General features: G+C 39.0%; 1 protein-coding gene across 1 annotated transcript in view; it reads right to left on the bottom strand.

Annotated features, from left to right (window-relative positions):
- Window positions 1–24,397, bottom strand: part of SKAP1 (src kinase associated phosphoprotein 1) — a 257,023-nt gene that overhangs the window by 201,639 nt on the left and 30,987 nt on the right. Inside the window, exon 3 of the mRNA XM_058560762.1 lies at window positions 2,087–2,112. Within this exon, the coding sequence (XP_058416745.1) occupies window positions 2,087–2,112 (26 nt within the window). The remainder of the gene's footprint in view (window positions 1–2,086; window positions 2,113–24,397) is intronic.

Below are 24,397 nucleotides of genomic sequence, written 5' to 3'. Positions count from 1 at the left end.
CAAGTATGAGTTTTTCTACTTTTTTTTTTTTTTGTGAGGAAGATCAGCCCTGAGCTAACATCCATGCCAATCCTCCTCTTTTTGCTGAAGAAGACTGGCCCTGAGCTAACATCTATTACCAATCCTCCTCGTTTTTTTTTTTTCCCCAAGGCCCCATTGGATAGTTGTATGTTATAGTCGCACATCCTTCTAGTTGCTGTATGTGGGACGCCGCCTCAGCATGGCCCGACAAGCAGTGTGTTGGTGTGCGCTAGGGATCCAAACCCGGGCCGCCAGTATCTATCGGAGCACACACACTTAACCGCTAAGCCACGGGGCTGGCCCGTGGGTTTTTCTACTTGATCTTTCCTCACATTTACTTCTAAATGAGCAAAAACTTTGCTACGTATATTCAACCATTGTCAAGAAGCAAATACAGTTTTCTGTTCTAAATAAACTCTTTTCAATTGTCCCCTTGGGCTGTTCTATCTCTGCCCTCTCTCTAAGAGAGACAGGCTGTGTAGAAGTGGCCCCATGCTGGAAGGTGACTGCAGTGTTATATTACAAGAATCTGGTAAGATGTGCCCTTTGTCTTTCTAGCCCCATATAGTCTCTTGTGCTAAGCTCCAAAATTATTTTCTCTTCTCAACACATTACTATACCACATTTCTGACACTAATTCTTTATTTCTCCTTTAGGTAATTAATTCTACCCTCACAGTTCCATTCATTTCTGCCAGTTCACATTCATGTTCGGCCCCCTGTGGATTTTGGTTAACATCTGTTAAACCCTAAACTATAGGGCCATTCCCTGAATAGTGTATTTCAAATTTTGCAAAGCAAATGCTACATTATTACATGTAATTCTCTATTCTCAATCTACATTTTTAGCCATATTTTTAGCTTTAGGACAGTGATATATACGGTAAAATCACATCATATTATTTAAAATATTATAAATACTACGACTTTAACTTACGAGTCAAAAAGCTTTAAAAATATAAGATTCTATTTCTTAAAGTTGGCTTTTAAAGAAAACCTTATATAGACTTGAAATACACTATAATAAAGTACAAGCTAGGAAAACTAGAATTTTAATAAAACTAGTATCGTCACTCACAATCTGAATTTCTTTAAGGTATTGTCATTGAGACTGGATATATTGACAACATTAAGAACAAAGAGTATTGGAAAAGTTTACAACTGGTTAAAAAAAGTTATAGAGCAAAATAGTTCATATAGCTAGTTGCAAGTTTGATCTAAAACTCCCTGTGATTCTCTGAGAAAATAAAAATCTCCCATTTATAATAAGATAAGATAATTGACATTCAGAATGATGTCTCTGACATTCTGAACCAGAGTACTAAAAAGAAAGAATGCATATACTTGAAAGACACACCCTGAAACTGTTTAAATTCAGAAAAAATATTCCAATTCTGAACCTTTTTAAAATGTGTTCTAATCCTATCTTTTTTTTTAATTTTGCACACAGCTGTCTGTTATACTTTTTAGAATGAGGCCAGATGCTGGGTTCATCAAGCAAAAGCAGGAAAACAATGGTTTGAAAGCAATTAGAGGCACCAAGGCTGCAGTGAGGCTCATATTAAAATGTGATAACACTGTTCTAGTGGGAATTTCAACACGGCTCCATTTCTGACACTTCTCTGCTGCCAGACAGACAGGCTGTGTAGAAGAGCGCTGTGATCGAGGAGGTAACATACGGGAATTTATTTCGGGTGCCGTTGAAGGATTAGCTGAATTGGACCCCTCCCAAGGTTCTTATTATGGACTCGGCCACCATTTTATTTGAATGCTAGTGGATTCTGCCGGCATTTAACAAAGCTCAAGGAATAAAAGCATAATATAGCTTTGGTTCTATAAAATAATCTAGCACCAATCTACTCAGAAAGCAGAAGCATCAGAGCCTCCTACTGCTAAAAAGCAGAGTAGGGGGCTCAGCAGGGTGAAGGTTAATTAAACACTCCACTAACTTTCCTTAGGAATGGCTAATGCCACTCTGTTGAGAAGCTTATTTAAAAGAGACACAAGTAAACAATACCACCTACACATTTTTAATGTAAAACCGCAAATGGTCAAAGAGTACTCACCTGGGGGCTGAAAATCCCAGTTGTACCTGAAATACAAGGAAAAGAATAGAGATAAGGCAAACTTGTATTTCTCGATCTTGGTTGGCCTATGGTAGCTATAGCACCCAGCCCGAAAAGCTTGTTAAATAGTTAATAACTAGCCAAAGCCACTCCCCACTTTGAGAAAACAAAGGGTTGTCCCTGAGATCTGAAAGATTCTCAAGGGCTTGAAAGCAGCATTTAACTTACTATAACACCTCAGATAATTTTGACTATATTACTGGAAAGATCCTAAGAGGTTACCCAGCCATGGTCCAGGTTTCTCATCAGGAGCTCCACAGGCTTTGAGGAGGATAATTCTTTGTTATGACAACCTGTCCTATGTATTACAGGACAATCAGCATCACTGATCCTGGGCACCAAATAACAGTGGCACCTCCAGTTGTTATGACAACCAGAACATCACCCCCTCCAACACATCCTCAAATACTTCTAGGCCTAAATTCTTAATTTTACAGGTCAAGCATGAACAATTGACTCAAGGTCATCTAACATTCTAGTATCTGTGCCAAGACTGGGGCTCTTGGAGTCCACTGCAATATCCCATCTCTTCTTTTATTTTGGGAAATGGTTGGCAAAACCAAAACCCCTTTAAGTCTTAAAACTAATGAAATGGCAGTGGTGCAAAGGATCATTTGTGAGTCACTTATTTGGAATCTAAATTGCATCCCCCACACCCCCAAAGAAACAATGTTGTATATGGTGGCTACCCACAAAAGTCTATTGTACTTCGGATTCCATTTCCTCCTGCCTTCACAGGAACCTTATATTACTCTATATCGATTTTCTCTTGTATATATTCAACCTCTTCCTCTCAACTTGGCCCCTTCCATCAGCATTTATGCTCACATAAAAATAAAGCAAACTCTCCCTGACTCCCTTCATATCCCTCCATCTGCTGTCTCATCACAGTGAAATTTTCAAAAGCATTGTCTATAGTTTCTCTCTTTATTTCCTCACCTCCCACTCATCCTTGACATATTCCAATCTTGCTTACAGTCACCACACATTAATTCTTGCTATGGACATAGTGACCTCCACGCCACTAAACAGAATGAATATTTTTCTATCCTCATCTTGACCTCTCAGGAGAGTATATGTACATATGAACAATTTTTTTCTGGGGAGAGAGTCCACAGTTTTTATCAAATTCTTAAAAGGATCCATAACCCAAAAAAGATTAAGAAAAAGGCAATACATAGGTGATCATGGTGTCTTCCAGCATATACATGACTGAAATAAGGTGTGACTTCTTTAGGGAGGAACATCAGCCCAGTGAGTATCTAGGTTATTTCTTTTTTTTTTTATTTGATGGTCTTTTTTTAGCTTTATTGAGATATAATTGACGTATAACGTTGTGTAAGTTTAAGGTTTACAGTGCAATGATTTGATACATGAATATCTTGCAAAATGACTACCATGATAAGGTTAGTTAACACATCCATCTAGGTTATTTCTTTACAAGATAAAAACTCAGAAAACGGAGAGGAAGGAGATCAGTCGGGAGTATGTTGCCAAAATCAGAGATGAATTTGTGGGAAATTATCAGAAATGAGGCAGGGAAGGTGGAGAAAAAACGTTACTTTTCTTGTTCTTTTCCTTTCCCAGAACAGTTCTGGGCCGGCAATCAGGTGAAGGGAATGTAAGATACCTGGGTTAGAGGGCAGGGAAAACTGAGGCAGCTTTTACATCTGCAGTGGAAAAGGGGACAAGGAATAAGAGGAGGAAGGAGTATGTAAAGCTGCAACAGTTGGGGAGAAGCGCGTCCATGTTGAAGTAAGGGTGTATGGAACTGGCTGTAACTTCAACAAGTCGTATGCATTAGTGTGACGGGTCAGTCTCTGCCTAGCAGACAGTGCAGCTTCCCACTGCACCTGACCACTGAGAAGAAATTTTGCACAAAACTCCTCTCTGTAAAACACAGCTAATCAAGCAAATCATCAATGGGGTGAACAATTTTCCATCTTCTCCTGAGGCACTGCCTTAGCCCTCGATTCCAATCATTACCCAACCTCTGGATCAATATAAACAGAAATTAGGGTGCAAGCATGTGCAAGTGTGTATATATATGTGTGTTTGCGTGCAGTCCTCTTTCCAAAATGTTAATGGTGGCAACAGCAGGAACTTTGCTAACCAATGCTGTTCTCATTTACTGACCCAGAAAAAACCTAGCCGTGCAGTGGCAGTTAAAAGGCCAACTCTTGGCAAATTGTTAAACAGGTAAAATATGTTATTGACGATCTCAGCCTCTTCTTTTGTCCTCTCTCCCCCACAATCCTCAGGCCAACTCACACACATATTTTCAGTTCCCTTCTCTACCTACCGTAAAGAGCCCCGGGGTCCTGCTTTCCCTTGTTAATTAAGATCTTATATACGTACTAAGTTCATATACACATACTAAGAGTATTGTCTCTGCCAATAGTAGCTGTATCTTAAGATGGCTGATTACAGCAAAAGAATTCAATTTAACAGTAGCAAATAAAGTAGCAGGCCTATCTGGTTGATGTTAAATAGTAGAATCTGCTTTATTCTTGATGACACCGTAATTAAATATTTCGGTTAATAAAAATCACATGTAGGACTTGACGTGGAATGTCATGAAGTGGAATGTTAGTTCCCTTCTTTTTCAGAAGGTAGAAAACTATCCTGCTGCCCTACCTATTTCCCCTCTCTTTTTATTCTAGATATTAATTATGTAACAACCCTAAAGAAAGTCTGTTAACACACACACACACACACACACACACACACACATCTCTATCCCACAGCTCACCGAGGACGCTGCTAAAAGGAAAGGCCAAAAGGTGAACGATCTCACCCCTCACTGGAGGGCGCCATGGATTATTCTCTGCTGGACACATTAAGGTCTTGATCTTGTCTTGTGAAACATATCCTATGGATGGTCTTCATCATATTCTCTGGAAAGATCATTCCACACTAGAGAATTCTACACACTTTAGGAGGCATTTAGTCAAATCCTGCCATCATCTTCTAATTCTCATCCTTCACTCTGAAAACAATTACCCCTTAGCCAGAGACTCCAACAAGTCTGAAACTAGAAATTTTAAACCAAAATACAAAGACCACAATAGAAGTATATAGAAGAAAAAGCATACAAACACACACACAGAGTTGTGTTTATCCTAAAAGCCTCTGAGAATTTCATATCAGGCCTGTGCAGATAGATAACAAACACTTCTTCAATCTTCCTTTGAAGCTTCGACTTCAATACGAAAGGGAAGCCATCACTCCTCTGCAATATCCATACTCAACATCACCAGGGCCATGTAAATGATATTTGGAACTGGAAAAGGATGAGTACAAAATGAGCAGAGAGAAAATGCTGCATCCATATTGATGATTATTATTTTCACATTCAGTCAAAATAAATCCATTTTTACTTGTGCCTCCAAAAACGAAAATGGAAGAATAAAATTTCACAACGTTTAGTCTACTCAAGAGAATAGAGTCTTGAAAATTTAGGGTTACATTACATGCAAGACAAAGTGTGTTATTCAGATTTTAAATTAAAGAGGTTTTAGCTGAACTTTAGTTTAGGGAAAGGTACAACAAATAGAATCACCCTTGTACTGAGGGAACCTTGATGAGCAGCAGCAGCTGTAGTAGTAGTAATAGTAATGATAATAATAACATTGCTAAGATTTTTTTGAACATATTGTTGGGCACTGTTCTAGGCACTTCTCTTATATCAACTCACTTCCTCCACACTCTAACCCTACTATTATGCCCATTTTATAAGGGAGGAAGCTGAGACATGGAGAGGTGAGGTAACTTGCCCATTGTTATACAGCTAGTAAATGAGGCAGAGAAGTTTCCAATCCTAGCAACTAGTTCCAGAACAGTCACTCTAATAAAATATTAAGGAGGAAAGTCTCAAAAATATAATCTAACTTACAAACACTCAGCAAAGTTGATTCTTTAAGATATTTTACTATTGTAACAGAATTCAGTCACTCAAACAACAAACATTTATTGAATGTCTCCTATATGACAAGTCCTTTGCATCTGCAGATACATTTCAGTGTCTTTCAAACTGCAAACATACTGCTCTGGTTGGCCACTCAAGATTCACAGAATACTACATTTCTGCTAAAAATGAGGCTATTGAGTCTTAATCATTAGATTGAGGTTTAGGGGTGGGTATCGAATACTTGACCATGGAGCTAACCAATGAACATGGTTATTGAGATTAAAGTACTCAGAGCTTTAACTACTCAGCCAGCTAATTAGATAGATCCTGAAGTAGGTAAGACAAACAACTGTAACTATCCTCAAATTCTTGGAAATATCTAGGAAGGAAAAGTAATTCCATTTTGTAATTATAATAAAAAATTAACATATTCAACACAACTGTGCTAGCACATAGTATACACTGTGCTATGTACACATTTTACATGTATTATTTTATTTAATCTTAATTACAACCCTATGAGGTCAGTGCTATTATCATCCCCATTTTATAGATGACGAAACTGAGACTCAGGAAGGTCAAACAACTTGACCAAGATCATGTAGCTATTAAGTGGCAGAAGCAAGATTTGTACCCAGGTCTGCTTGGTTCCAGAGCCCCAGCTCTTAAATTCCATATTAACTGCTTTTCTACTGGCTGTTATACAGAAAACAAATCTAGTATTAAGAGAAGGTATAATTGTTTTGTCAGACAGCCTAGTATCAGAGAGTAGTTAGATCAGAGGTCTTTAACTTGGAGTCCATAGGTGAGCTTTGGGAGATTCATGAACTCCCTCAATTGTGGGTAGAAAGTAATATGTGTTTTCTTTTCCCTTGAAGAAGAGTCCATAAATTTCATTAGATTTCCAAAAATGTCAATAACTCTCTCCCTCTAAAATGATAAGACCCTCTGGGTTAGATGAATAAGGTTGTAATGGCATTATAAAACTAGCTATCTAGAAAGGCCAACATCTGTAATGTTATAAATCTAGAACATCTAGTTGAATTTTTTTTGCAACTAAAGTATTAAAAGTGTTACTTTACCTGTGACTAATGGAAATTTAGAACACATCATACATTCCCTGCCTTGGTAAACCACCTGCTAAACAAAATCAAATTTCTTATTGATGATTTAAGGATGTCCAAATTTGAACTTCAGTTTTTGTACCAAAACAGTGGTGCCTCGAAATGGATAGGCTGTCTGTCTGCAATACTCAATGTCCAGAAACAGCTTCCATTTCCCTCTCGACCATCTCTGTTCTCATAATGCCTGTTTCCAAACAGACTGCAAAGACTAACACTGAAGTGTTATTCTGGCATTAGAAATGGAATCTTAGAATTCAAATGGACACCTGGTTGAGCAGGGCTTCAATGGCAAGTTGATAAGACTAGGAAAACCCTTGCAATTGACCTTGAGCAGTGAGCCACGTGGTAGAGACTGGTTGATGCTCAAGGAAATGGCTTTTCTGAACAATATTAATAGTCTGCACACTGTAGATATTTCCTGCAACCTCTTTTCTCACTTGAGAAGATTCACTTGATTTCGAATTCTCTTTCTACTACCAATGTTCCATCTACTACCTTAGAGAAGGAACACGCAAGTGGCAAAGAGTAACACGGCCAGTGACACCCAAGAACAGAAATGGGAGAAGAGCACCATCTGGTGGAAGTCTCTGATGGAGGCATCAGAGGCCTGGCACCCAGGGCTTGGGGTACCAGCCTTAGAAACAGTTGGGCAGGAATAGGAAGGTCCCTGGAGGGGAGCTGGTGCCCCCTCTAGCCCCAGTTCCTTCAGTCCATCCAAAGGGCAAGAACTAGTGTCTGCCTACAAGAAGCTTACAATCTAGTCTAAAATATGAGCTATTTACACATGAAGAGATGTCAGTCTAAAATAGTAAATAACAAATACTATGGTAACAATAGACAATAAGCATATAACTCAAGTAACAGAAGGACCCGCCATAAGAAGGTCCTGGGTTCTTTTTAGGGATGTAATATTTCTGTGATCTTGAGTCTATATCCACCAAGTTTAGAAACCCACTCCAGAAGACAGCACAATGTTCTCCTATTTACAAAATACAATGGTCACAATTAAACTTTTATTAAATAATAAGCAACATTATTTGATTTTGACAGTGTTACCCATGACTAAAAAACATGTTTTTAGAAGTCTATTCCCAGACAATAAAAAAAGAAATAAAATAAATAAAACCCTACTCATCACTAGAGTCTTCTATAGAATTTTCACTACAGGAAATTCCTGCTATAGTCAATCCAACATCCACTCTGGATACTAACAGTAAGAAATCTGGGAGCTCTTCTCGATTAGTCAATGATTACATTCTTTCACTGCAACACTGTAAACCTCACATTCTAATATTCCTTCCCCTACATTCTAGCATTAAGACTGCAAATTGTGGTTGTATGTCTATGCAATTCCCCACACTCCCTGCATGTAATAGGCAATGAAACATAACTCAATAAACTACTAAAGAAAAATGCTAACCAGGTACATTGTAGCAAAATAAAAGACCCTAAATGTCAGGTCAGGGTTTAGAATTTTTTTCTCTTTCTGTACATAAAAGAGAGAAACTGAAAGGTTAGTTGGTTTGTTTGCTTGTCTTTAAGGATAGGGAATGATGTCCACTGTGGTCAAATCCAGCAGAAATGTGCAGCTTGGGTGGGAGGGAGAGAGGCTGGGGGGATGGTTCAGGAAGCTACTAGAGAGCAAGAGAAGGGACAAGAAATTTGATAATAGACTTGGAGGCAGGCTGGGAATAGAGTGTCAAGAGGAAAGTTAGAGATGTCTTTTGGTTCCATTCACATACAAAACTCCAGCTGATTACTGTATTTTAAATTGTAGTATCTTTGGCTCTTGCCCTTCCATCTTCGTCACTGTCGATGCTTGGAACCTAATTTTGTTTTATTTTTTTGCTTGCTTCAGGTTACTAGCTACTGTTGGATCACCAAGACTCCTAGTTATCTGATTAGTGAATAACCCATAACTGGATGACTCTGTAACTGTGGGCCACATACTCATTGAATTTTACAGCTGCAAGGACATTGAAGGTCATTTAATCCAACCCCTCATTTTACAGATGAGAAAAAGGAAGCATGGAGAGGTTATCTGATTGCACCAAAGGAGTTTAAAAGTCCACACTGTGGAGCTACCACAGTTGATCTTGTGCAGAATCAGGGGCAGGTTTGAAAATGTGACATTCATTTGAAAATTCCTTTGATGTTTTCCTTATTATGAACACGGTCACATTATTCACCTGAGAGCAAATGTTACACAAAAAATTTTAAGCAGAACTAGTTTTTAGAGCTCATCTAGGCCGGGTGGATTTCTCAACATTAACATGTAAACACCTCTTCTACATCTCAAGTTATGAATACTGCATTCATTCTCTCAAACGTTAATAAATCTCCACTATTTGCCAGACACTCTGCAAGGGACTGAGAGCACAGAAAGCCTGAACTGTGGGCCAGTTTGGCTGGAATGCTCAACTTGTGCAAAAATGACGTGATTGGCTCAAAACACACACAAGGTAAAAATTGAGGCCAGAAGAACCCAGGTCTGGCTAATGCCAGACCCTGTCTTACTGCCTGCAGATAAGGGTTGCTGAGGGAGGATCTGGGATCAGATAGAGGAAGATGCCTGGCAGAGGAGGGGCGGGTCACAGAGAGGCCAGGCCCAGGAGGCAGAGGGAGGCCAGGCAAAGGGGCCAGGCCCATCAGAGCAGGTGGCAGAGGCCCAAAACAGACATGTTTAAGGAGGGGTCAGGGCATCCCAAGTGGGTTCCAATCTGAAAGCCTCTGTTATATCTTGTGAAGTAGGCTATGATGTTTTGCAGGAGTGAGAGGCAGTATGATAAGTTAAAGACTGGTAAGGATTTTAGGGGGGAAAACAGTGAGGAAAATTGGGAAAGTTGCTGATATGGGGCATGTAAAATAAGCCCCAGCATCATTAAGGGTTCAGTTGAGGTTGGAGACTAAGATTTACTGCAGCGGCAATCCGATTGTGTGGTTTTTCTCCAGCACTGATTAGCTGCCCAGGTATAAGAGCAGAGAAGATGGACAGTTGGATTGACCCAAGGTTAGGGTTTGGTCTAGGCTTGCGAGATGAAAGGACAAGAGAGTAAGAGAAGACTGGAGGGGCATGTCATGGAGCTCAGGCTAGCCAGGGAAGAAACCAATGGCCAAAGACTTGACTATAGTGTCTGTACATATTAAATACTTTTAACAATCAATTAAAATATTCAAATACAGGAGATATCATTATTCTACTCTTCTCTCTCAGGACTGTTCTTTGTCCCACAAGTCCCAAACCTCTCCTACCTCGTGTTCTCTATTTCACTGGTTGACGTCTCCATCCGCTCAACTGAAACTTAGGAATCATCCCTTTATCTCCTTCTCTATTGCTACGTATACCCCATCAATCACCAAGACCTATAGATTCTACTCCCTTAATATCTTTTTAATATCTCCTCTCCATCTCTACAGGCACTGAAGTCATTCAAGCCCTCAAAATGCCTCACCCGGATCAATGTAACCATGTCCCAAGTGGTCTATCTGCCATCTTGCTCCTCTCTGACTCATTCTCTTCAGAGTCGATGGAGAAGGACGTGCAGCGACTGGGAAGAACAAAGGCTTCGCAGACAGGTCTGGGTTAGAGTCCCAGCTCCTCCATCTTCTGGCTGTGAAACTTTAGCTGCAGCCTCAGTTTCCTCATCTTTAAAATAGAAGTAATAACTATACCTGCCTTGTAAGGTTCTTGGGTGGATTAACTGAGATAATGCACACAAAGAATTAAGTACTAGGCCAGCACCTGGCAGGCCTTCAACAAATTTCAGCTGTTATGCCATTAGCACCATCATTATTTTAATGACCGAAAACACAAACCAATTTTGTCTTAACATGCCCCAGCCTGAAATCCTTCAGTGGCTCACCACAGCCCTCAGGTCCTCCTCTGTTCCGCTCACGCTCCTGCTCTCACATGTCGCTGCTCTCCACCAGCACACTCTTCCCTTCATGCCCCTTCTTCTCCTAGCGAACTCTTGATGGTCCTTTGAGGCTCAGCTCAGTCTCCTGTGTTAGGTGCTCCCACAGCACATCTGTGCACACCTCTCATCAGCACCTGTAATACTGCACTACAATCGTCTTGTCTCTCATGTCCCTGAGCCCTCAAGGGGCAGTGCTTGTGCTCAATAAATGCTTGCTAAATAAGTGAATGGAGGTGAGAAACAGAAGGGCTGTCTGAGTTCAGCACGAGTGGAGCGTAGAGTGCAGTTCAGGGAGGGGTAGGAGACAAGGCTGGAGAGGCAGGCAGAAGGCAAGGCTCTCCAAGCAATGCTATGGGGTGTGGATTTTATCCCAAATAAGATGAGAAGAGGTACCCTCATTTTCCTCTGAATTACTCACACAAAGGCAAGGGGGAAAAAAAGAAAGAAAATCAAAGGAAGGGAAGAAAAGGAAGAAGAGAGAGATAAAAACAAGAAAGCCTGTTAAATTAAAATCTTCATCCAAAAGAAAAAAATTTTTCTCCCAAAGCCTGGCTTCAAAGACTAACCACAAGATGACCGGCAAAAATGTACTTCAAAAGACACGACCGAATACACATGGCAGTGGCAAGAATCCAATATATAAATACAATCAATTTGTTTCCTCATTAAAAGCTTTCATGAAGAAAATGATTTAACACAAATTCTAAAGCTACTGACACAGATTAATTGAAAAATAACAACAGAATCCTAATTAAAGACATAATTATTTCACTCATTCATACTGCGCCAAAATCTGAATAAATACATAAAAACAGAATCTAGAAATCAGGCTTCCACTGGCAACCTCTCTAAGAGCTACAATGAATTACTGAAATTTTCAAAAAACTCCTACCCTTTCTTTCTTTCTTTCTTTCTTTCAGTTAAGAACTAAGAGGTACACAGAAATTCAGAAATAATTTTTAAATTATTTCCCAGTTTTGCGCTCAACTTGACTTTTTTCCTAATTGTACAAGATTCTATACTAAAATATCACTCTTTCCCATTTATTTCTTTGTGCAGTACCTACAGCAGTCATAGTTAAACCCTTACAGAAGGTGCCCAGTTATCCAAATCACAAAGAATGGAACTGACTTGGATCAAAGGCTAATGACTATGTGATCATTTCTATGGCTGTATCAATACAGGTTAAGGGTCACCAGCAGTTCAACTACAATCAACCAGTCAATCCTAGGACTTAGCTGACCCATGTGGGGCCAGAACTTCTGGTTCTGTCCCACATCAAGGGATTCTCCAGCATAAGAAATGTCTCTACTGGTTGCCAGGCCCAGGGAAGCCCACAAGACAGCAGGCAAACATCAGGCCAAAGGAAGGACCAAGAGCATTTGCTACTGACCATATCTCCATCCCTCACCCTAGAAGTTAATTAGGTTGAAATGTTGTCAGCTATTCACTGTTCCTAAGCCCTGCGGGTAAAATTTTCCTGTCAGTTATTCCCAATCATATTGGGGGACCCGCCTCACCACCCAAATCAAGAGCCTCTACTCACACTTCCCAGTCAAATCCTTCTTCCTTCCTTCCCCTTCACTGTTAAAATGCAGTTGAAAACCAAAGTAGCCTCTTATCTAAAAAAAAAAAAAAAAATGTGGTCTTCTGATAAAGATTTTTACATATACTTGCTTAATTTTGAGAATCTCCTGGAGCCCTTATTGAAATATGAATTCCCAGGGTCCACCCAGACCTAGTAAATTAGCATTTCCAGGGTAGGCACCTAGAAATCTGTATTTTTAACAAGATCTCAGGTAATTCACACGATGGGGCAAGTTTGGAAAACCCTATAAAGGAAAGGGGTATTTTATCAACAGTTGCCTGTTAAGAGAATTCTAGACAGGCAGCCTCCAGTTCAAGTACAGACTGTGTTCCATTTCCAGTTGCTGGAACCCTGGAATTCATTTTCCTAATGAAACAAAGTAATGGATAGTGGTAGGTTTTCTGGGCCAGCTTAAAAATTTTATTAAACCTTGTTAACAGATCTGAAGTACAGTAAATACAATCTTTAATTTACAAACCAATCACATTTCAAAAGTTGAAGCATTAAGTCAGCTGTTTAGATGTATTTTCCCATAAAATTCTGGGAAGTGGTTAGGTTACCTGGCTAGCTATAAAAGTTTATTAAGCCTATAACAAACCAAAGCCAGCTATAGGACCAAGGATATAAACATGAGTTTGGTGTCCTCAAAGCCTCAAAGTCCCAAGGTAATGGGAAGGAGAAATGATTTGTCTTCCTTCTCTGGGCATAGGGAACATAGGCAACCTTTGACATTCTTATCCTCTCTCGCTTTGCAACCATCTCCTGTCTCCCAGTGGCCTCAGCCCAGGTGCCAAGGAATCACATGTTATCCATAGCTCCCTACTAAAGCTTCAGCTTACACATCCCTGCCCTGTGCTTTACTCTCCTAAATTACTACCTCTCCTCCCCAAATCCAGTCAAAACTCTCATTTCCATGATTTGGTTCCATCCTATCTTCTCAGCTATATCTCCCCTTATTCCCTATACCTAATATACAGAATCACCCTTTGGTTCCCAAACACGGCTAAACTTTATCTCCTCTGCATCTCTGCACCTGCTATTTTTGTGCACAATGTATCTCACCAAAAACCTATCCCTTTCAACCCATGGCCAAGCCATGATGCTGTCTCTTCCATGAAGGCTTCTCACAGCCCACCAACCACAAGTAGTCTCTTTCTCTGGGACTTCATAGTACAATCTATGTGTACCTCTTCTAAAACTTTAGCCACAATATATCTTGAATTACAGTTTTTTGTGCATGCTTTAATATCGTTCCCATCAGGTTGTAAGTTTCTTGGGAACATTTTTTCAGTATCTAGTATGTGACATGTATTGTATTAGGCACTTTTATATGCATAAAAACAGTGCTACAAGGTCAGTGCATTGCATAATTATTTGGTTTATCCTGTTCAAAAATAAGTTACAGGAGGACTGGAACTTGTGCCATGTTCACCACAAAAATGCTTTGCACGTAACAGATGCTCAATGAACACTGAATGCTGAATGAATAAATGAATGAATTAATGAAGTGGCATTATTCACTTTTTATGAAGAAATTGAGCCTCAATAAGAGTGCTGGCCCAACAGTCATACTGCCTGGTTCAAATCCCAATTCCAGAACCTAATAGCTATGTAACCTTGAGAAAGTCAATTACCTCTCTGAACTTCAGTTTTCTCATCTGTTAAATGGGGATTATAACACTATCCACCTCATACATCTGTTGTGAGGATTAAATGAGATAATGTGGGTACTTTGGACCTGGCACATGGTACATGCGTGATGAATGTTAGCCCTGACTGTTAAGAAAATTCTTAAGTTGCAGATGTAAAGTCCTCTTTCTTCCTGAGGAAAAGGATCCTCTATTCCTTTTATAACCCTCAGTATACCTAGCACTATGCATTGCCTGTAACAGAGGTTCAACAAATTTATTGGGCATTGAATTTCCTCAACAAACATCTTAACCAAAAATTAGAAGAAAACCATTAAATAGGGCTAATGTACATGACTGTACAATCAAGTAAATTCGTATTTTAAAAGAGGATGATAAGCCCAAATGAATCTCTACATGGTGAAACCCCAGGTATGTAACAAATTGAAACCAAACATTTGAGACATTCTAGAGAAGAGATCTGTTGGCAGTGGTCTCCATGCTGGCCCTGGCCCTGAGTTTAGCCACTGACTGGCTTAAGAACTTTTTTAAAAACTTCTTATGTGACACTGGCTTGATCACCTGGCATCATGCTCAACAAAGAGTAAACAAATAGCCAAACATATTTGTTAAGTAAATTAACTGCTTCCGGTTTGTAATCCTGACCCTGCTTTTAATTGATACCATTTCTTTTATGACCAACATAAAAATCAATCACGGTGACTGATGTTTTGAGAAGGAGGAAGTGAATGGTTTACTCAACCACCGTCACTTTGGAAAACTAGCCCCACAAATGCAAATGTTTTACTAAATAGTCACACAGAGTGTAGATAACCCTTTTCTAATGAAAGATTCATCCTGTGTCAGTTCAGTGCAGCTCAAAGCGATAATATCTTAGAAATGGAAGTTGTTCCATCAGTAATACCTCATCTAATGAAGACTTTGAGAATGAACTTCCTTTATTTAAAAAAAAAAAACATGTTTTAGAAAAATCATCATAAATTACTCAGAGGACTGCTGTATTTCACATGGCTCAAAAATAATTTCGCTGCCGTGTGTGTGTGTGTTTAGGCATGGAGTAAAACACCTCTAAATACAGCTGTTTATTTGCACAGAAGTGACTCAAGGCTATGCCACACAATTAAAGCCTAATTTCCTCTTTCTACATCTCTTTTCCCTTCAGCACCAACTCCTTTCCTACTTGGAAACCAAATACGCTTTGGATCTTAAATCTCTACCCCTTTTTAAACAGGAAAGACTTGGGTATCAGTGGCCTATGATAAAATACATACTCACTGTAGAGAGTTGGAAAATACAAATAAACAAAAAGGGGAAATTAAAAATCACTCAAACTCCACTTGCCAGAGATTACTATCATTAACAGTTCAGTGTATTTTTCAGGCATTTTTCTTTGTGAGGTTTTATATATATTTTTAACCTACTTTTTCACTTATAGTATATCTTATTGTTCTATATCAATAAATTCTTTCATATAGCATGGATGATTAATTTATCATTTTTTTTAAGTTTCCCCCTTCAACAGAATGGAGGAGCAGAATAAACTGGAACAGGGAAAAACTTGAGGCAGAGAAACAGAAAAGAGAATTTTGCAATGCTCTGAGAAAGACTTTATGAAGGCTAAAGTTTAAGCTGGTGACAAAGGGAAAGGAAAGGAGAAGACACATGTAGGATGAAGAATCAATAGGCTTATTGATGGTTTAGGGAGTGAAGAGAGAAGAGTCAGGAATGACTCCCGGGATTCTGCCTTGGGAGCCCGGGCTTAGGGAAAGTAGAATTAGACTTTAGAGGTGAGTAGAATATAAAACAATGAGTTCAGTTCTGGACACTCAATCATTTGGGATTCTTCTGGCTACAAGAAACAGAAAACCTGACTGAGACTAACAGAGGCTTAAACAAGTAGGAGTTTATATTTCCTTCAAAACAAAAAGTCTGGAGACAGGTGATTCCAGGGTTGATGCAGGGGCTCAACAACGGCAGGAAGGACCTGTGCTCTTCCCATATTTCTGCCTTAACACCTTAGAGCAGAGTAATGTCTTAAGCTGACTACTGCATTTCAATGTATTGCTGTCTCCCAAGCATAAGACTGTCCTGTGAGAGGCTATCAGAAGTCTCTCCTTACCTTTCTTTGGCCAAAATTATATCTTATGTAAACCCTAGACCAACCACTGGCAAAAGAGAATGGCTTTCAGATTATGATTCATCCCTAGGCTGGTGGGATTCTGTTGTCAAGGAAGGATGGGGGGTGGCTGCTGGGTAGGCATCCAGCAGGGTCTGCCCCAGGTTTGTGAAGTTTGAGACATCTATGACATCCAATATGCTGTCTGATGCGTTGGAGAGAGAGCTGCAGTTGAGCTGTAGAACTGGGAGTCATCCGTGTACAGAGGAAGTTGTGGAGCTATGGACACGCATACAACTGTCTAAGAAGAATGTGGTGAAGAAAGAGGCAAGCCTGAGGGGTAACAGTGAAGAGGGCAGGGTAAAAAAACGAGCTCAAGCAAGAGCCTGAAAAGAGAGTATAAATGCAAGAAAGAAGGAAAACCAGGAGAGACCATTATCATGGGAATTAAGAGGGAGATTTTTTTTTTAACTATTCCCTTTATTATATTTTTGTGTGTGGGGGGAAGATCAGCCCTGAGCTAACATCTGTTGCTAATCCTCCTCTTTTTGCTGAGGAAGATCAGCCCTGTGCTAACATCCGTGCCCATCTTCCTCTACTTTTCATGAGACGCCGCCACAGCATGTTTTGACAGGCGGTGTATCGGTGCGCGCCCGGGATCCGGGCCTGCGAACCCCAAAGTGGAGCGCCTGCACTTAACTGCTGCGCCACCAGGCCAGCCCTCAGAGGGAGAATTTTTTAACTTGTTGAGGAAAAGGAAGTTATCCACAGTGTCACATACTGGAGAGAGACCAAATAAGACAAAGACTGAACAGAGTCACCTGGATGTGGCAATTAGAGAGTTACTGGTACTTTGGCAAGAGTAATTTGATAGGAGCAGAGGCGAGATTATAGGGGACTGAAGAGTGATCAGAGAAGAGGAAACCAGAAATGGCCAGTCTAGGCTCCTATTTCAAGAAGTTTGTCTCTTAAAAATGAGATACAGGACAGCAGCTAGAGAGGGAGTCACTGTGTAGGATGTAATGTTTTTCTCAATATTAGGAGAGATTTGAACATATTTCCACGATGAATAGAGAGGGAAAAGCTAAATTTAAGAAAGAGAGTGTCTCCAGGAGCGAAGATGACAACCGTGAGTTGACGCTTCAGTCCTCCAATAGTGTGAGGAGAGACTCTGAACTCAGAAGATGACAGAGGGACAGAGAATTGTAAAGCCACATAGACAAATTCCCAAAGCAGAGAGGTTTGGGACAAGATTTAATAGTAAAAGTCTAGAAGTGGCAGCGAGGAGTTGAAGAATGACAACGGTACCTCTGGAAAATGAGCAAATTCTATGTAAGATGACTGCAAGCAAAACAGTGTCCTGCAGAAAAGCTATATTTTACTTAGGCAGATATGGAGAAAAGAGGCTGAGGACATGGCAGAGTTGGATTATAACAGGACATGAATTCTAGGAAACACAGGGGAAAGGATTAGAAGAGAGGTCATCAGGAAAGACGAGAGATGGTGGAGACAAGGAAGTGCAAAGCTGAATAGGAAGGATGATGACCAAAGGCAGAGGGCTGCTGAGGGGTCACAAAGACGGGTGGAATGACTGGCATCCATGCTCCAACACAGCTCCAATACATGCTCAGCAGTCTTGTAAACTTTTATCACAGAATGTTAGAGAAACGTTGTCAGAGGAGACATCTGAAGAGATGGACACCATCTTTATAAACGGCTCTGTACCCCTTAACACTCAGCAAGAAGAAGGCATCCTATCTATGGAAAAATATGGGGGGCTAGATACTGAATATAAATTTCCTAATAAAGGGGTCTCTGGTTCTAAGGGTCTCTGGACCTATGAACACATTTATAACAGTTTTCCCCCATTTATTCAATGCACATTATTGAGCTCATACCACATGCCAGCACCATGCTAGATCTTTTTTTTTAATGAACATAAGACCATCCATACCTTTAAGGAGTTTATAATGTCCAGAAATATGTATTCTGAGTTCCAAAAAACTGAGTTTAAAATGAACTTTAAAACTATGTGTTAGAGCAATGCTTCTCAAATGTTAGTGTGCACACAAATAACCTCGGGATCTTACTAAAATGCAGATTCTGATTCACTGGGTCTGATTCAATGGAGCCTGAGGATCTGCATTTCTAACAAGTTTCAGGTGATTTTTCTTTTTTTTCCTATGTGCATCTTTTTTTTTAAATTTTTTGTTTATTGCAGTAACATTGGTTTATAGCATTGTATAAATTTCAGGTGTACATCGTTATACTTCTATTTCTGCATACATTACATCATGTTCACCACCCAAATACTAATTACAACCCATCACCACACACATGTGCCTAATTATCCCTTTTGCCCTCCTCCCTCTCCCCTTCCCCTCTGGTAACCACCAATCCAATCTCTGTCTCTATGTTTTTGTTTGTTGTTGTTATTATCTACTACTTAATGAGTGAGATCATAAGGTATTTGACCTTCTCCCTCTGACTTATTTCACTTTGTATAATACCCTCAATGTCCATCCATGTTGTCACAAATGGCTGGATTTCATCGTTTCTTATGGCTGAGTAGTATTCCATTGTGTATATATACCACATCTTCCTTATCCATTAGTCTCTTGATGGGCACTTAGGTTGCTTCCAAGTCTTGGCTATTGTGAATAACGCTGCAATGAACACAGGGGTGCATGTAACTTTACACATTGGTGTTTTCAAGTTCTTTGGATAGGTGATGTTGATGTTGCTGGTCCATGGGCCACACTTGGAGCATCAAGGAGCTAAAGACTCTAGCAAACAAGACTCCTTGCTTTACCTTTTCCATTTACACTGACCTATAAAGTCCTGAGAATCTTTCTTCTTTTCCTTGCTAACTCTCGTATCCATCCATTTTTCTAATGAAAAAGGGCGAATGGGTTAGAAAACCTCACAAAGGGCTTTTTCTTCTACGCAACTATTAGCTACATACACTACTTTCATGAACATGTCAAACATCTATCTCATGTGATTAAACACTTCTGTGGTACCTCTAATATTTCAAACAGGGCTCCTAGATATTCAGTAAAAGCATAAGAGACTGGGAATAGCAATTAATTCTAGTTATGCCATATGGCAGCACAGAACACTGGCTGGAACCTGAAAACTCAATTTCACAAGAGTCTTACTTATTCTGAATTTTAATCATTACAGGATCAGCAAACATATGCCTACCAACCTGCCCCATTTACACAACATTCTAAAGAATAATCACACCGTACACTCAAAAATGATTGGTTTTTCCCAAATGGACTTAAAACTTCTCTCCTACCAGATTCCCAAAATAAAGTAACTGCTGACAGCTCCAGTTTAATCTCCCTGTTAAGTAAAATCTTCAAACAGTTCTTTTAGTGAATAGTATTGCCCGCTTTCTTACCATTTTCATCGTCAGCTCACAGTTGTGCACAAGTATAATTTTCTCCAGTTCTGGATTCCTCAGCCCTGGGGCTGGTTCAAGTGCTGGCCCTCCTGTCCCTGTGAACTCCCTCCATCGTGCCTGTCACTGTGAGACACCCATTCCACCATATTCTCTCCATTTCACCCTCTCCAGAATGAGACATTATCATTTTCAACACATACTCCATCCCCTATCCTCTTACAGCTAAGGTACTTTCATCTCCCGGACTTCTAATAATTTCAAGATAAGGACAGAAAAATCAGTTCTTGTTCCGTGAACTCTTGTCTCCGGTTCTTGAGAGACTATCCTAATATCCCCTGAACATGCTTTAGTGATAACATTTACTGCACTAGGGCCAAAATGATTTTCTGCCACTTTCAATTCTAGTTCAATAAAAGAATAAGAGCTTTGTTTCTAACTTCTGTCATTTTTAATACCATAAAATGATTTAAAAAATGTAAAATTGAGTTCCATTTCCTACTGGACTACCAATCTTGTATTAGCTTTCCTTTTATCAAATTTATGAGAAAAGTCAGAAATTGCCTTTCCTTAAAAAAAAAAATCAAAATTTCAGGATCTCCTGGGCAGAATGTTTGAATTGAATTTCAGCTCTCAATAATTGCTGACCTAGAAGTTTTAAATCAGTATAAAAGTTAACTACTTAAAGTTAGTTAGTTATGTCAGACATAACAAACTGGAGGATTATCCCTTAGTCCACTATCATCCAAAAGTAATAAGGTTATTCCTAGAAAATTATCATCCTAAAAAAATCACAAACATGTTTATTACATTTCCAAATTGAGGAAGTCTAAGGTTTTCTGAAACCACAGTGAATGACGTCTTCGGATTCTGAACTGCAAAGTGAAACAAATAATGTTTTTTGCAACATTATACTATGAAAATTTTCAAATATGTATAAAAGGTGAAAGAACCCCCATATACACCCATGACCTAGACTCTACGATTCACATTTTGTTATATTTGCTTTCTCACATATCTATGTATCCATCCTTCTTATATTTTTTGATGCATTCCAAAATAAATTGCAGACATTATTACACTCCATCCTTAAACACTTCAGCCTACATATATAATTAACTAAACTTCAATATTTATTTACAGTTCTTTCAAACTAATAATCTTCTGAAAGATGCCAATTCATTTTTTTGCAATGGCTTGATTAAGCAATCTAAGCAACCAATTAGAAATTCTACATTCTATATCCTAATCTTTTATTAATTCTGTTACTTTGAGTAATTTTTCAGTTCTCAGTTCTCTCATCAACAAAGGAACAAAGGCACTTGGTAGACATGGTAGAAGGTCTCAATTACCAAATTGTAAAATGGACCTTGTGGTTATGGCAGAATTCACAAATGAGAGACATTCACTAATATAACTTAGAGAAATAGCTAATTATGTGGGCATAAAGTTTTCTGTAAATTATAATGAGAATCTCAACAAGGCTCACAGACTCTAGAGGAAGCTTGAGTTTGAGCATTTAATGATAATGCATCTTATTATATGAGCCACACTGTATCTATGATAAAACAATTTGAAGCTGGACTATTGAAGACTGGGTCACTCCAAGTGGGAATTGTGTATCAAAGCACTAGCATCAAACTTGAATTTTCTTGGCTTTGCAAAGCCATGGTATTACTGACTTGTAAACCCCCTATTAATTGACCATAGTAAGAGCTGCCACAGGGCTAGCTGCCCCTTCATTTATGAGCTGTTTGTTCCCCTACACTGATTTTTTTTTTCTTTCGGAAGATTGGCCCTGGAAGGGGCATCCTTTGAAGCCTGAAGAATCAAAGCTACTGCAAAGCACTGCTGAGAGTTTTGAAAGAAATATGAAGAAACTACATTGGACCTGGGGCGACAGGCTGAGATCTTCCCAAACAGGTCAGCAGTTGGTCTGTAAAATATTCCCATTGCCAAGGAGGCAGTGACATCTTGTGTAAATCAAATCCTAAAACCCTAAGATATCTCATTTCCATTTTAAATGCATGGGGGTTAAATATGGATATCTAGCACTCGAGAAGTTCCTGTGGGATTGAGTTTTTTTCCCGTTTTCTCTGGGCCCTTTGCTGAGTGCGATAAGTAGGAGCACATTTCATTATCAGCCCTGCTAGCACTGCACTTTGGGGAGACTAGATGAGGCTACACAGTGGGAGAGAAGATCCGGCTTCCAAAGAAGAAATGATTCACATGATGTGATTATAAAAACCCACTTTAGGCCCAACTCATTTTCAACAGAATCATGAAATAAAATAAAATCCCAAGGAAATGAAATTTCCTGCATCATTTTCCAAATTAAAAAAAAGAACCATAGCAATACCATAAAAGAAATCAAATAGAGGTTTCGAGGTTTGGTTGGTAATGTTTGCATTTCTGTAACATTTGGGAAAAAAATAATTCCAAACAACATTTTGGGGGAGGCAACATAAAAAGAAAACATAAAATCATCGTTAGGGGAATCTTCAACTGAATCAGTGAGTGTTATAGAAACAACATCAGAACAAAGAGTTTGGCTCCTGACAGCTGAGCCAGTGCTCTTGCATTTCTCTCTCCTTTCCTCCAGTTTCACTGTAAAACAGGAAGTGGATACAGGGTGGGACTAGATCAGAAATAAGAGAAAACAAGCAAATTAGAGAAAACCACAATCAGGAAGGCCCTACACCACAAGGTTCCTGGAGATCCACAAATAGATGAACACAGAGCGGCATTTTTTTCACTGGCTTTCTATAAGCAGAGAAAATAGTACAGCATTGGGACAAAAGACTAGCTCAGATCAAGTGAGACTTAAAATCGAGGCCAAAGCAAATGGTGGTAAAATGAAGACAGTAATTTCCTACAAATGATCTTTTCACATAATGTATGAATTAAGAGCCTCCATTTATAGACAAAAGAAAAGCTTCATGTATTAAAAAATTGACACTGAGGATTTTCTGAGACCTTCCAAGACAAATCCATATTGAGTAGATAATAGGCATGTGCCCAAGTGATAATGATGGCTATAATTCTATCAGGAGTAAAGCAAATTTCAGTGACCTAACTATATGGGTAAAGAGTAGTGCTCAACTTATTATTCTAATGGTTTAGTTCAACCTGAAGGGTGCAAGCTCACTTACCTGCCTGCCTCCTAGGTCACATTTCAAAATTCCTTTCACTCTTGATAGAACATGTTATTCTGTTTAAAGAGCTCAGTACTGGGAATTTTTAATAAAAAGTTTTTATAGGAACAAATTTATTCATCCAAGCTTTTTTTTTAAATCCACCTATTACTTAGCATTAAAAATACTAAAATATTATTATATATCAGTGTGACTTATATAAAATGTTTATTTTATGGGATGCCCAAAGGGAGAAGCTTCCGCCGCTATAATAGCCCAATGCAAAGGAAAAAAAATGGATCAATTTAATCTTGAACCTGCTACCAAATCCAAGATACCCACAAAAGCGAAAGAATAAACAACATAATCATCATCATAAAATTAAAAGAAGAATTATACATTTCAAGGCTGCTTTGAAACAATAGGAGATTTGCTATGAAAAAACATATAATAAGATGATCTTCCTTTCTAGGTTAAGCCAAGAGATCAACAGCAGGTAATACTACATCAGTCTCACCTGTAGAGCATTTCAAACTAAAGAGCAATAAATATAACCCCTCACTCCCAGATAAGTATATCTCCAAAAATCTTTAACACAATTGTGAAATTTCAACATACACTCACTGGCTAGCAGAAAACTAGTACAGGAATTTGGCATATAACTGATCAGTTGAGAGCCCTGAAGTAGTTGTGGGTTTTTGTTTTCTTTCTTGGCTTCAGGATGGGAGACAGGGGTAAGAAATGAATTTTTAACCTTTAAGATGTGGTCAAACTATTGCTCTGAATTTTGAGCCTTTTCAGAGCTCTTTAAACTTAGATGGACTGTACAAGTACCTCCTACTGCTTTTTTTTTGTCTGCATTGGCACTGAAAATTTAGTGTAAGTAGCAAAATGAACAAGAGAAAGAGATGTTATGAGTAAATATCTAAACTCGCGTGTAACAGAAATGTGCGAACAGTACATTATACATTATTTCTCTTGATAAGCACACTTCATTTGAGTGTGTTTTGTTTTGGGGTTTTTAAGCCCAATAACCAGCACTTAGGAAAATTAAAACTCTCTATGTAATTAATGGTAATGATATTTACAGTATACTACTTTGAAACTCTTGCTCCCAAGAGTTCTATCAGACTAACTCATTGTCTTTCTTCCTAGAATACAAAGACATCAGAATGATATATTCTTAAGCTAAATCCTGTCTCAAAGCTAAATCCATGTTAAGCTGAAAAGAAAAACTTGAAGTTCCCAAAGAAAACTGGAAATATTTTTACAATATTTGTACTAATGTATCATATTTCATGCAGAGCCATGTGCTAGCCACCCACAATGAGACATGTTCAAGATACTCTTTCAGCCTGTAATTTAAACGTCCTGGGTTTTGTGGGTTTTGTGCCGTAATCCTGT

The sequence above is a fragment of the Diceros bicornis genome, chromosome 18 (genome assembly GCF_020826845.1).
Source record: "Diceros bicornis minor isolate mBicDic1 chromosome 18, mDicBic1.mat.cur, whole genome shotgun sequence".
NCBI classification, from domain to species: domain Eukaryota; kingdom Metazoa; phylum Chordata; class Mammalia; order Perissodactyla; family Rhinocerotidae; genus Diceros; species Diceros bicornis.
This window is presented reverse-complemented; position numbering and strand designations above follow the sequence as displayed.